Below are 14,273 nucleotides of genomic sequence, written 5' to 3'. Positions count from 1 at the left end.
TTTACGGCTCCAAATAAAATGTCGTGTGCTTGGTCCATGCGAAAAAGTCCGAAAATTCGATAATTGACAGAGAAATGTCATGCGAGTGCAATACTTATTAATTAACGTCCTATTTTTACAAGTTCAAAATTTATTGTCCTAATTTTCAAATCAACTTAAGTTACTGTCCTAAAAAAACCTTAAACTCATTCATATTATGTAAAAAATTAGAACTTGTTTCGACTACTTTTGAATTCATCTTCAAATATTACCATAGTCCCTTTTGAGCGAAATAAAGTGGGGCAAATTGGGAAAATAATATATATATTACTCTTTTCTTCAATTATTATTTTGAGATTTGTACTCTTATACTGAACAAGAAATAGAAGTAAAATCTTTGACAAATAGGAATGACAGTGGATCCTAAACCCAGTTATAAATCTCGGCCTTGCAAAAATTTGACCCAATAAATTTAAACTATTGCTATAATTTTTGGATTTGGATATGAAGTAGGAGTTTTGAGATCTAGACCAGATCCACATTCGACCACAGATCCAATTATAATATATATATATATATATATATATAGGGAGAGGTTCAAATAAGAACCACTAATAAAATAAGAACATAGAACCATTTTAAGCCATTCGATCATCAAGATCTACGGTGGATGCATCATCTTGGTGGATGGATGCAGATGCTGGGTTCGAATCCTGAAGGGAGCAAAAAAATTATTTTTTTTGGATGCATTAAATTTAATAGCGGATGCATTAATTTGTATAGCAGATGCAGTAATTTTATTGGTTCTTATGTTCTCACGATAATTGTGGTTCTCACTAGAACCGCACCCTATATATATATATATATATATATATATATATATATATATTTATTTATTTATTTATAATGAAATCACACCCTAAAGATTTATGACTAATTTATATTTTATACATCTTATAGATGTACTCATACCCTAAATTTTATTAAAGGTAATACTTTAATTTTATCTTAATTTAATTATTATTATTATTATTCATACATTTTTTTTCAAAGTAAAATAGAAGACACACGTTCTTTTTCTGTTGTTAGTCTGTTACTAAAGATTGTGATGAAGATGAAGATCAAATTGATTTTAATGATATGATAATAATTTTAATCTCGTTTATAACAATACAATTGAAATAAGTGTGTTATCATTATATTTTCTTATTCACTTCTTTAGAATCTTGAAGATATCGAAAAGTGCTATAGCATGGAAGATGTCTTTGAACAATTACAAAAATTAATTGTTTCGATATTTTGTTGAACTATTAGTCTACTACTTATATATGCTATAGTTACTTGATTATTATATTTTAGCTTATTTTAAATTCTTATAATATTTTTTTATGAATATTAGTGTAATTATTTTTTGAGGGATATATGTAATTATTTGTTTTTGAATGATTTTAAAACTCTAGACAATAATTATGATTTTATTTTAATTTTTAATTAATTTAAACTTTATTTTAAAAAAGAAAAAAAGGATCCAAGTCTGATAGATCTAGATTTGAGTTTTAGTCCAATAAATCTAAACTGAATTCGAACTTAAGTAAAAAAACTCTGACATTTGGATCTAAAAAATTAAGTGGGATTCGGCTCATTGCCATCTCTAGTGACAATTGGTAGAGATATACAAGCATAACTCATGTCTCATGCAATTTATCTGAAATAAATTGAATAAAAATATGGAGTAATTGGTTTTGAATTGAGATTATAGCCAATAAATACATGAACTTTGACAAAAGTTGCAATTTTCACCCCAACTTTCAATTTAGCCAAAATATACTTGAACTTATAATTTTTGTTGTAATTTTCACCTCGATGGAGCTCCGATTAATTTTAGTTTGACCAAACGTTGACGTGGCATAATTAAAACCATGTAGCGCAAATGTGGCTTTTCATTAATTAAATAAATTACTAATGAACCATAATTTTCAAATCAAAGAAATACACAAGATTAAAATATTGATACTCCTCCCGTCCCCACCCCGGCCCTTTCGCCGCCTGAGTCGTTGCTTTCATCGGAGGCCACGAAGTCGCGCCGGTGAGACCTGTTGTCACTGGAGGCCACGAAGTCACGCCATGAAGTCGCGCCGGAGGCCATGTAGGAATTTTTGACTGCCTTAAGCTCTAATTTCGTCGGAAGTCAAACTCGGGTGAAAATTACAATAAAAATTATAAGTTCATGTATATTTTGGCTAAATTAAAAGTTAGGGTGAAAATTGCAACTTTTGTCAAAGTTCATGTATTTTTTTGCTATAATCCCTTTTGAATTTGCGGAAGATAAAGGGAATTAGAATTGTTTGTTGATTCTTGAGCAAATTCTGTGAAAGGGGAACACGAAATAGAATTACGATGGTCACAGAAGCCAACGGCGCCGTTTCCCCCGAACTGTCAACCACCGCCGGCGGAGGCGGCCTTATCATATCAGTTACAGATGCGATGCGCTCCTTCCTCACCACATCTTCCACCGATCCACATCTATCGGAGGATCTCAGACACCTTTCTTCCTCGCTTAGCCTCCAGTCCACCGCACCCTATCAATCCCTAAAAACGATCTGGTTCGGATCCGAATCCGGTTCCAGACCCGATTTATCCTCTCTCCTCGCCGGCTCTAATTTCGTCTTCACCAGCCCCCCGCCTCGCCAAAAGGTAGATTCATCTGTTCCATGATTAGAATGTCTAATTCCAATGTGTTTTTGTGTGTGTGTGTGTTTGAGTTTTGGTGGTTGTTTTGATAGAGCGAGGAGCTGAAGGCGAGATTGAGAAAGCTGGAGGAAGCTGCTGAGAGGAAGGCGTACGATGAATTGGTGAAGGACATTACTCCGAAGAAGCCTGTGAATGAGCCTTTTTCTTCTTACAAGGATCAATTAGGCTTCGGTAATCCGTTTGTTTCTTTTTCTTTGTTTTTTTTTACTTACATTATCAAGTGTTCAATTCAAAACTGCTGAGCTAGATACAAGGTGTTTGATCAGTCGCGTCTAACGTTAGAAAGAATAGGTATGAAAATAATTAGAGATGATGATGATGAGAGCTCCATGAAATGATTTAGGATGTCTTACTTTTCAGTTTGAGTTTTGTTAATTCGTGTTGTTGCAACTGATAATGTCTATGCAGCCCCTTCAAACAGTACCCAAATATGTAATCATCCTGACAAATTCGAACAAATATAGTGATTTTAACACATATTGTTTTGTCTTCATATTCTGTGAATTGTTGTCTATATGTAGGCAAAACCATATTTGTGTTTCTCTGCACCTATTATACTTAATAAAACACTTTGTTTCTTTGCATTTGCCCACGATTTTACCCATAATTTGCAGATTGGGGAATTACCTAAAGGAGTAGCATAGAATTCTTATATTTCAACTATGAGATTTTCCTGTTCCTTATTTGATTTCTCGGCATGTCCTCTGACTTTATTAGTAAAGAAAAGAGAAACAACACTTTTGCCTGATTGTTCTTTCTAAATTTTAAAGTTATGATCATGGCAATTATCCGTATCTTGCCTTTTCTTATGTGTGAACTTGACTAAATCATACCCGTTCATAATCATGAAGTTCAACCCTTCTCTCCTTGCCTCTAAAGATTCAATGTGGATTTTGAAACCGTGATATTCTTGCAGTTTAGCTATTAATTATGCTGTATCATGACGACCTTACAGGATTACACGTTGTGGTTACAATGTTTACTGGATACTTGGTTGGGTATGCAGCATTCCGAGCCCTGTTTGGCCAAAGTGCTCCCTTGGTAGGTTTTGTTCTGCACTTTCTTTATTCTTCATGAAATTTGCAGTTGAATCTAGTTTACATGTATTCTATGCCATATACATACTATTCTTGATGGCAAATGATGTCGCGTTTCTTTACCTTATAGAGTGCTGCTGGAGGCATCCTTGGTTTGGTCGGGGCCATGCTAGTCGAGACGCTTCTGTTTATACTCAGATCCTCTGACTTAGGTGGTGAATCATCCTCATCTTCTGCCTCCCGCCCTTCCAATTTGAAGATAAAGAAGAATCAGTAGGTTTGAATTAAGATATATTCTTTTACTCAGTTTATTTACATGATAGAATGTTTTTTTTTTGAAAGATTGTGGTCTAGGTAAATAGTTTAAAATGCAGCTTACTTGATGTAGATTTTTATAGAGTTATTTGTATGTGAAATGCAAGGCTGGTTACTGAGTGACGTTTATTCAACATTTATTTGTACAGTTACATGATTTTGTTGGAGAAAGAAAAAAGGATAAAAATAGTGTTTAAATATATCAAATAGATATCATATTTTGTAATAATCTCTTTTAGGTTTAAATCCTTGAATCGTCTTTCTCACTCCTCATTTTTGTTCTCCTTCTTTTATGAACTCCGCTTCTTCGAAAAATTATAAAATGAAACGGCCACAACTAAGAATTTTGTTTATAGCAATATTAGTAAAACAATGACAGATTATTTTTCAATCACAACTATTATAAAATGACGACGCTTCTATGATTCCACATAATATCAATTTATATCAAGTTGTCGATCTATTTTGTTTTACTCATTCGAGCCGAATATTTTCCTCCATAATCCTTTTTTTTTTGTCTAAACTATTAGATCACCCATAATAGACCGGTGTGATTGTAGTCATGCACACAATAATATTTTATAAAATAAAAGAAGGCGCAATACTGCATTGCTTCTGTACAGCAAAAGCCAACAGGAAATCCATTTGAAAAAAGTGGCACATCTATATATTATATAAAGAAGCAGTTTAACGGAAAAAAATATTTAGCGTCAAATTTCTAACAGAATCTTACTAATTATTTAACGGCGGTTAACAGTAGTTTCAACTCACATATAATTAACTACATCCCACTAACCCATAAAAAAGATAACTATAAAAATTAAACAGGTATCTATATTTATATCTCTTTCCCACGAATTCACACCTTCTCTCTCCCACGAATTCATTAAAATAAAAAAAATTCCAAAATTTGTAACTCTTTTCATCAACCTCTGCCACACATTCTCTCCCCCACGAATTCATTAAAATAAAAAATTTCCAAAATTTGAAACTCTCTTCTTCAACCTCTGCCGAGGAAATTTCTTCGACAGTAAGAAACTTCTCCACCAATCTGGGTAAATTTCTTCAATTTTTCCCCAAAAAACGCGATAGGTTTGGGAAATTTCCCTAACAATGTCGATGAAGTCCTCACAGGCCGCTGCCGCAGCAACAATAGCTCAAAAGCCATAGAGGCAGAAGCAACACGCAATCGAGCCACACGAAAAAATGAATTGCATAAATCCTCTCATTCTTAATTTTGCTATCCGAGCAAATCGTGGCGACGGTGAAGAAGGCCGAATCGTTCAAGCTTTAGTGCTTCGAGGTCGGAAAGCATGTGGAGCGCGTGCGCCAGATGCTTCACTCGCTCCCTCGCAATCTCTCTCATGCCCTAAGGTTGCTGCCGACGTTGAAGCTCGCCGCCGCGGATCTTCAGCAGGGGTTATGTGGACGAAAGTCTCAGAAGATTAATTTGTCAGCGCTCTGCCGTGCGCTCTTTCAACCTGATTCTTTTTCTATTTATTTATTTGCTTCGATTTATATTTAAGAGTAATTAATTGCAAATACTGATGTGTTTGAATTTAAGTGATTGTTATTCTATTTTGCAGTCAAACTGTTTTAGGCGTAAAGAAAAAATAAGAAGACTTAATATAAGAAGATTTAAGTAATCGATGTTGGTGGAATTCGCAGCAGGAAGAAAAAATGGCGGTGACACCGCGTATAGAGTTGGCGAAGATGAGCGTGGAGCACCTGAGGTGGTTGAAAGAGTAGGTCAATCTACTCCAAAACAGTCTCACCAACACCGCTCCACCAATGCCTGCCTCGAGATCGCCTCTGCCACCCTCCATGACGTCTTCGTCCTCCCAAGCTAGGGAAGAAGATGTTGGTGCCACTGATGATATCGCTTACGTGATGGGAAAGCTGGATGATGCGGAGAAGTTTTTGGTGAACCTCAGCAGCGGCTATTTCATTGAGAAATTAATGGTAGAAGGCAAAGATTATTGCGAGTGTAAAATTGTTTTGCCTAAGTCGAATTATGACCAACTTCTTGAGGTGGCTGCAAAAAGAGAAGCATAGCAGGGGCGGTTTTACAAGTAAAGTTGAAGCATTCGGCCCCTCCCACAATAGTTGTGTTTTGGATATAACATCTTGGTACTCGCTAAATTTGCATATGTTTTGCTTCAGTAACAAGAAAAGGATTGTAGAGGAGCAGAGAGAGTTTTTTAAATTCTTTCTCTTGATCCACTGCACTATGCTGATGAATATCGATGTTTGGGGATGTTAGTTTGAGATTGTGTTATGCCATTGATATGTATAATTCTCAAAATTCCAATTAAAAATTTAAACATTGTAATTGATGTCTCATTTCATAGTTGATATGTTCTCGCTTGATGCTTCAGATGTTGATGTACCTTTAATTTTTGTTTTGACTAATCTACATTTTTTACTTTGAAAAGGTTGTATTGGGTTACTAAGAAAGAAGGTGAACATATGGCAGTGAACTCATGAAAGCTAATGCTTGGCATCATAGTGCAGATGCTATCTAATTAGTAGTTGCTTTCATTTGAGTTGGTAAATATTTTGCTTTACACTTATTTTATTTTTAAAATTGGCCATTCAAGTCTAATGTATGTTTTGGTTCAAGTTTTATGCGAGCAAACCTTTTGAATTAGAATTTGAATGCTCATGCCTTATTTTTTTATTGGAAAGAGAATTATGCAATCCATCTAGCTTGATTTTACAAGAATATCATAATAATCGGCAATCCATTTTGCAGTCAAATTAAATTAATTTTCTTTTTCTAACTTGATTTTACAAGAATATATCGTAATAGACAGCGATCCATTTTTCGGTCAAATTAAATTAGTATTTCTTTATCTTTAGGCGTAAAGAATAATTAATATTAGAATTAACTCTCCAAAACTAAAAGACAAAACGCAGAAGACATAAGTGACTTAAATCAATTTCGATGGAGCATTTTTGCAGGACAATAGCTTTAAAATTATATATATATATATATATATATATATATATATATATATATATATATATAGATCAAGGTTCAATGAAGAAGGCCTAAATGTAAGAAAGAAGAGAGAAGTAATCTCATCCGTTGATCTTATCTAATCTAACGGACATGATTTATTCACGCCATGTTCAACGATTTTTTTCGTTGAACATATGGGGAGTCGAAACCCAGAACCCCAAAAATATTGTATATGTTCACGAATGTTCAACGAAAAAATTCGTTGAACATAGCGTGAATAAATCATGTCCGTTAGATTAGATAAGATCAATGTATGAGATTACTTCTCTCTTCTTTCTTACATTTAGGCCTTTTTCATTGAACCAAACCCTATATATATATATATATATATATATATATATATATATATATATAATTATTTTATTTTTTAACTTATCTATTCTAGGGCTGGCAATTTTCGACACGACACGAAATTAATAGGTTAGTAACACGCACGATATGGTTCGGGTCCTTATCGGGTCGACCTGATAATTTCGTGTCGGGTTTGAGTAACCCGATAGAATTAAATTTTTATTAAATATTTATTTTTAATTTTTTATTCATGATTTCTTTCTATGCTTTAGTTTAGCCTTTATTAAATATTTACTTGTATTTTTTTATTATTTTGGGCAAATCAGATCAGCTCCAAATTCGTGTTGTTATCGGGTTGTAATCAGATCGTGTCGTGTCAACACGCTTTGAATAGTATTGTTATCGGGTTCGTGTCGGGTTCGGGTTTAGATAAATCGTGTCGGGTTCGTGTTGGGTTCGAGCATTCCCTTAATAGGTCGTGTTCGGATTTGGCCTTATCAAGTCGGGTCGATATCAGGTCGACCCGATAACGATCCGACCCGCACGATTTGCCAGCCCTAATCTATTCTCTCCTCTTTGTGTGGGTGGGTGTGGCAGCCAACTGCGGCTACTCAAACCACTATTGAAAAAGGCCATCAATTTGTGCTTATTTTGTTGAATCTTTTGCTAAATTATTCTAAAAATTACTGTTTCTCGACTTTGTTAAAGAAAGGCTCCAAGATCATACCACTCCTGCATGAACTCGATTTTGGCATTTGTGGAAAACTAAATTAAATTTATGCACTTTTGTTGCTAAATATTTATCTGCCATGACTTGTAATATATAAAGGAGTTTTTTCCTTTCAACATTTTATGTTTTCAAATTCGGATTTTCATTAAGTAATTGATGCGGATTAAACATATTTGCATTTGGTTGTGTTTAAATTTATATTTATTTATTTATTTATTGAAACATATCGTTTAATTCGATGCTCGCCGTGCATCGCACGGGAGGACACACTAGTTACTCTTAATATTAACATCACCTACAGCTAATGTGACATACTAATAATTTACATAAAAAATGTGATCAATGTACAATGAGATCAACATCTGAAGTAAAAATTCAAAATTGCATTTTCCCTCCACCTCAACATCACATTCAACGGTCCAAGGCCACGGACGCAGTCCTCTCGACGTTCTTGAGCAGGATGGCGTAGATCTTATCCCTCGCCCTCACATAAGCTTCTGCTTCGTCTCCCTCCCCATCGCCTTCTCTTTTCACACTGGAGTTGAGCCAATCACTCACCATTTTCACCTTGTACATCATCCCGGCCATCTGCTGATCACCACACCCCACCAACGAGCTCCTCCTCTCCACCTGCTCCAGATACCTGTCCACATACATCAGCAGCACCTTCTTGCACTCATCCTGCAACGACGCTGCCAGCTCAGCAGCGGTGCAGAGGCCGCTTCCCCTGCCGCACTCCTCCTCATCTTCCTTGTCAAACCCTAATGCAAGAGGGATCTCAACATCTGTTAGATCACAACTCTTGTTTCTTGTCATGATGCACCCGCATTTATGTCTCGCTTTCATGGGATCCGGGGGTGTAGTCAGGGGAGACAGGCATGGGGAGAGGTCAAGAAGAATGGCGGATTTTATCCATGCGTTGGCATTTTTCTTTCTTTCCAACGCAATGCTCTCCGTTTCTTGGTTTCTAAATGGGCTTGCGCTTGGAATTAGCAGCGATTGCATTATCAATCTACTCTGAGCTAGATCATGCTCAAGATTCAGAAACTTGTCCACGAATGGCTGCAGATCATCTCCTTCTGCTATAGGGAACTGCGACATTGTGCTACACCACAAAAAAATCATCACCTATTTTAGTTTCAAACAGGATTTGCTTGTATACTAGTCTCAAACATGCTTTTCATCACCTCAAGGAGTTGAGCAATCTCTCAGAAACACAAGCCTCTTGCAGAGCATCAGCGGCGGCCTGCAACGCTACGTCGCGTTGCCTGATCACCTCCTGCGCTTCACCAAACATCGTTCTGTTTATCAATGAAGAAACTAATAATCTGTGTTAGTGGCATGGCTTACCTTGCCGTGATTGACCAAATTTGATGGAAGAGACGTCCATGATATTCTAGCTTCTGCTCCTTTCCGATCGCAGATCACATTGCACAACGAATGCAGCGAGGCATTACCTCTTTTACCCAAACCACCACCACCACCAGCTCTGCTTCTCGACACACAGCTCGAGCTATCGTCGGAGCTATCATACCTAGCCGGCGAAGCCTGCATTTTCCACGCAATTACATGTACCAACCTCACCAAAAATCGATCAATTACAAGATGGAAATCAATCAAAAACTGACACTCGCACTGGCGCTTTTTCGAGAGGGCAATTTCATCTCATGCTTAACAACCGACGAATCGAAGATCTCCTTCACCCCCAATATCTCCGATTCACTCCAGCTCCGCCTCTTCGGCACGCGCTTCGGCATCGTCGCGTCGCTATCGCCGCCGTTTTTTGCCTTGACGGGGCTCGAGGAGCGTGACCTAGCCGCTCTCACACCCCCATCGCTTTTTCTGCGAGAAGACTCGGAAGCGCGGCCGCGCCTTCCGAGGACCGGCGGCGGCGGCGAGGCGATGTCCTGCGGCGTGCCCTCGCAGGGGCGGCGGCCGGGGATGGGGGCGAGGCCGCGCAGGAGGGGGAGGGGGTCGGCGGGGTCCAATTTGTTGACGTAGATGAATTGGCCGAGCTGGAGGTTGTTGGCGAGGATCATGTCATTCTGCTGCTTGGAGAGGGAGACGTACAATGCATGGGAGGCATCGGAGACTTTGAGGAAGAAGCCGCGGCTGGGCCAGAGATCGCCTTCTTCGAGGACGGGGATGATGCTCCTGATTTGCAACAACACAGGCTTTGAGATTGCACAGCTCTCCATTGGATCGCCCTTGTTCCTTTTCATCTCTTCCACCAGCTTCAACAGAACCCCCTCTTTTAAACTAACCATTTTTTCTCAACTTTCTTCCTTCAAATCCAATTTCCCTTCTGAATTACAAAATTGTTCTTGCTCAAATGATTTCATATCATTATCATCGTTGAATCATCAACCCAGAACAAAAATCTTTATTCAATTAGGCTTTAAAATGTTAATTATACTCGGAAGAAAATTAGATTTGTCTCCAACAAATTTTATCGCATAATAAGAAGACAACCAGATATAAAATTGGTTTCTCGTGAAGATATACGCAGCAAATAATTAGAGATGGGACAAATCCGAATGTCCAGTTCAGAATTGAGGTCTGGTGTAATTTCTTAATTAATTTTTTAACTAAACATTTTTTTTAAAAAAAATAAATCTGTGTTGGTGGGGAAAATAAACATTAAAAAACAATCGAGTTGGATTGAAGTAAAACATGCATTGGCATATTTAAATTTAGTGCTCCTTTGGTTCAAGTAGAGAAATGAAAATAGAATGGAATCAAATAAATGAGTTGGATTGGAGTATTACTTTTATTAAATGTTTGGGTTAACAATAGAAAGAAATCATTAGTAAGGGATTTCCTTTCTTTTGTTTCCCCTCTATTTTGAGGGGTAACAAATTGGGTGATTGATTATCTCATTATCCAAACCAAACAACAAGTAATTGATTCAATTACTTGATTCCCTTTCCAACCTCTAAAAACATCCAATCAAACGTGGGCTAAGATGAAACAAATTACAAATATATATTTAAAATATAGATAAATATCGTTTTTAACCCGTCACACACAAAAAAAAATGTTTAAGCTATAACACCACATCAAATATCAATTAGTGGATGGAAACATTGTGAAATGTGGAAGGAGATGGGATGAGGCAACCTTGTTATACAAATCAGAGTTGTAGTGTTAGTTGACTTTAATTTTGCTACAACAATGCAAAACCACAGTCACACCGTCACCAACTCTATTTGAATCTATTCAAATCCATCTTCTATGATAGTTCTCAATTAGTGCGTTCCAACTGGTTTCTAAACTTCTCATTTTTTTAATTTAATTATCAAATTTCCGATGTTGTAGAGTTTCTCTGTAGTTTCATGAAGATGGAAAATCCACTTTTGATACATCCTGTGGGAATGTTTTCTGGTCTCGCTTCTCAAATCTATTAGTACTTCATATTTATTATTACTAGCAAAATGATACTACTATATATAATGACAAAATACTTTAATAGTGACATTACTTTTTAATAATTGTGAAACATATAAGTATTATTATCAATCAAAATTGTAAATATTTTATGATGGATAGCTATATATCAAAAAAATAAAACAAAATTTAATGAAATCCGATGATGTACTAATTTTTGTAAGTAATAAATTTTACATATATATATATCATATATACTGTATTACTTTATCGTCCTTCCATTAAATAGATATATGTATGTAACTCTAAATTTGTTACAATACATATAATTTTTCTTTTACAATGTTTTTTTATTCGTCCGTCCTTAAATAATGCTCCCTCTATCTCATCACATTTGGCTTAAGTTCTTTTTGACACAATTATTTAATAGAACAAAATTATAATATAAATGTGTGTGAACCATATTTATTGTTGTAAAAATTAATTATTCAAAAAGAAAACATGTGAAAATTGATTACCAAAAATAGAAACAGAACATGTCAAGTTAAGTGGGGACAGAAAAATAACAAACATTAGTACTCTTCTTTAGGAATTACTTAGTGTTTTATCAATAATTTACAAAAACTATATTCAGTTATTCAAATGAACCTTCACCTTAATGAATTACTACAATGATAGAATAAAGGAACTGTGAAAAGTAACTAACGATTAGTAAATTACTTTACGATACTCGAGATATAAGAAATATCCTCCAAAACATCAATTATTTAGCAACCGTGAAGTATAAATTAAGAACATGAAGACGTAAATTTCTATCATGATAAATAAAATGAAAATTAGAGCGATTATATATATGATGGCCAATGACTCAAAGTCAGCTGCAAGCCAGTAAACTGAAACAGAAGAATTTGGTCTACATTCGACCTATAAGACGAAAGAAGAGAGAAATTTAGCCGCCAGATTCTGTTGGTTTGCGACTGATAAATAAAAATCGCAGCCAGTCAAAATTACAACGCGTTATAAATTTTTAAATCACAGTTGGGAAAATAATGATTTAAAAAATAATCGAATTTTATGTAGGACCAGTATTTCTTTTTTATTTTCTTCCGAACAAACAATATTAATATCCGAGTTATATTCAACAAAAACGTCACGCTTTTTTAATGAGCAAGTAAAAAAGTTTAAAAGCCTTAAGCTTTGGTCAACTTTCGCAAGCTTGCACATGTTTCTTCAGACTAAGGATATGAAGGTCATTACGGAAAATGCAGTGCCCTTAAAAGATTCCATCTCACTATATAAATTGAATTGAGGTGAGAGATGAGCATCATTCTCGACTCCACACAGCAAATCAGAAGCGGCAGAAAATGGAAGGCCTGATCCCGCTCCTCATCCGCGCCATGAAGAAACAAAGGCCTCAACACGCTTACCGCTGCCTCTCCGAGAACTCCACCGGCCGAAGCTACCATCTTCTGCTCACCGATGGCTCCTCCCACCGCCGGACGTGCTCCGATTTCAATCAGTCCGACGCCGATTGCTTGACGGATTGTGCTGCTAGAAACGCGGCGGTTGCTGAAAATGGATTGAAGCAAACGGGGTTTAGCGCCGCCGCGCATTACGGTCAAGTCTCCGCCAGGACTTGATCAGATGAAGAGAAGCAGTTGCGGGTGGTTATCGGATTGTTGTTGTTTTTTATCTTATTCTTATTTTTTTCTAAACTTATTTTTGTGAATCAAACAAAGTATAAAAATTATATTTATTTAATGTAATCATATATACTTAGTTTTTTAAAAAAATGCAATCATATATACTCACATACACTCACTTTTTTTTTCACTAAAAAAAGAGAGTTTAGAGTTTAGAAGACAAATTTGTAAATTAATTCTTTAGTAAGTAAAATGATAAATACTTAATGAAATTTTTATGTTTTACTATTTACATATTATTAAAATTTATTTAAATTTTCTTTTTTGATTAAACTATAGCTCATTGCATTTAATATTGTATTATGGACATATCGTTCTTCATAAGAAATGTACCTATTTTTTAGTGAAGAAAGTTGCACTAAAGATCACCAATAAATATGTTTTGATTGCAATATTTAAAAAATCCTTAAAAGTCACAATTTTTAATAAAGATTGTGCCATTTGAGACTATTAAAAATTTAAATTTGTCTAAAAGACAAATAAATATCCCCCCATTTCAATATTAATTAATGGTTTGTTCTTTTTGAGCACGAATAGTTAAGAAAATTAAAAATTATAAATAAAAAGCACAAAGTTCACATACTTAAGGGGATTATTAATTTTATTAATTGTTAGAATTAGTGTAACCAAAATGAGCCACACACGGCCATAGGCAGCACTTGGAATCTGAAGCTGATGAGCATTTCATCGATAGGGTGGAGTCTGAAGTCAGGAGGCAACCCTTGCTAATAGTCTCACTCCGATCCAGCTCACATAAATAATATCGATAGTTGCATTCTTAATTTTTCATCTACATATAGTATTATATATGTAAGATTTCAACAACTTAGTCTTTATATAATATAGGAAGATGAGAAATATAAATATGCAAATATAGATATTGTAAGATGCAACAAAAATTATGTTACTGTGCATTTACAAAATTTGTAAAACTATATGAACAAAGTTTTATTTTCATTTGTTTGTTGTTTTATATACATTTATATACAAAGTTTTGAAGTATTATTACGATTATCCGTATAACCAACTTAGTTATATCGTTTGGCTTCAGGTAC

At 35.4% G+C, this 14,273-nt stretch overlaps 2 protein-coding genes and 1 pseudogene across 2 annotated transcripts; 2 read left to right on the top strand and 1 right to left on the bottom strand.

Moving 5' to 3' along the window:
• The first annotated feature begins 1,616 nt into the window (after window positions 1-1,616).
• Window positions 1,617-4,282, top strand: LOC131005269 (uncharacterized). Its single transcript, XM_057932153.1, has 5 exons — window positions 1,617-1,728; window positions 2,297-2,673; window positions 2,763-2,901; window positions 3,686-3,771; window positions 3,898-4,282. Exons 2-5 carry the CDS (start codon window positions 2,377-2,379, stop codon window positions 4,042-4,044), a joined length of 669 nt encoding a protein of 222 aa, XP_057788136.1. The 5' UTR covers window positions 1,617-1,728; window positions 2,297-2,376; the 3' UTR covers window positions 4,045-4,282.
• A 638-nt stretch (window positions 4,283-4,920) lies between these two features.
• On the top strand, window positions 4,921-6,418 carry LOC131005268 (prefoldin subunit 5-like; annotated as a pseudogene).
• A 1,980-nt stretch (window positions 6,419-8,398) lies between these two features.
• LOC131005265 (uncharacterized) lies at window positions 8,399-10,834 on the bottom strand. The gene is made up of 4 exons (XM_057932151.1): window positions 9,757-10,834; window positions 9,479-9,676; window positions 9,316-9,407; window positions 8,399-9,233 (listed from the first exon to the last, which is right to left on the bottom strand). Exons 1-4 carry the CDS (start codon window positions 10,393-10,395, stop codon window positions 8,540-8,542), a joined length of 1,623 nt encoding a protein of 540 aa, XP_057788134.1. The 5' UTR covers window positions 10,396-10,834; the 3' UTR covers window positions 8,399-8,539.
• Between the last annotated feature and the right edge of the window lie 3,439 nt (window positions 10,835-14,273).

Source organism: Salvia miltiorrhiza, chromosome 1 (assembly GCF_028751815.1).
Source record: "Salvia miltiorrhiza cultivar Shanhuang (shh) chromosome 1, IMPLAD_Smil_shh, whole genome shotgun sequence".
NCBI classification, from domain to species: Eukaryota; Viridiplantae; Streptophyta; class Magnoliopsida; order Lamiales; family Lamiaceae; genus Salvia; species Salvia miltiorrhiza.
Note: the sequence above shows the minus strand (reverse complement) of the source record. Positions and strands in the feature narration are given on the sequence as shown.

Coding starts and splice junctions, on each gene's coding strand:
- LOC131005265 (XM_057932151.1), bottom strand. CDS start 10,395: ATGGTTAGTTTAAAAGAGGGGGTTCTGTTGAAGCTGGTGGAAGAGATG. Junction 9,677..9,756: donor GAAAAAGCGCCAGTGCGAGT/GTCAGTTTTTGA, acceptor TGGAAAATGCAG/GCTTCGCCGGCTAGGTATGA. Junction 9,234..9,315: donor AGATTGCTCAACTCCTTGAG/GTGATGAAAAGC, acceptor TTTGTGGTGTAG/CACAATGTCGCAGTTCCCTA.
- LOC131005269 (XM_057932153.1), top strand. CDS start 2,377: ATGGTCACAGAAGCCAACGGCGCCGTTTCCCCCGAACTGTCAACCACC. Junction 2,674..2,762: donor GCCCCCCGCCTCGCCAAAAG/GTAGATTCATCT, acceptor TTGTTTTGATAG/AGCGAGGAGCTGAAGGCGAG. Junction 2,902..3,685: donor CAAGGATCAATTAGGCTTCG/GTAATCCGTTTG, acceptor ACGACCTTACAG/GATTACACGTTGTGGTTACA.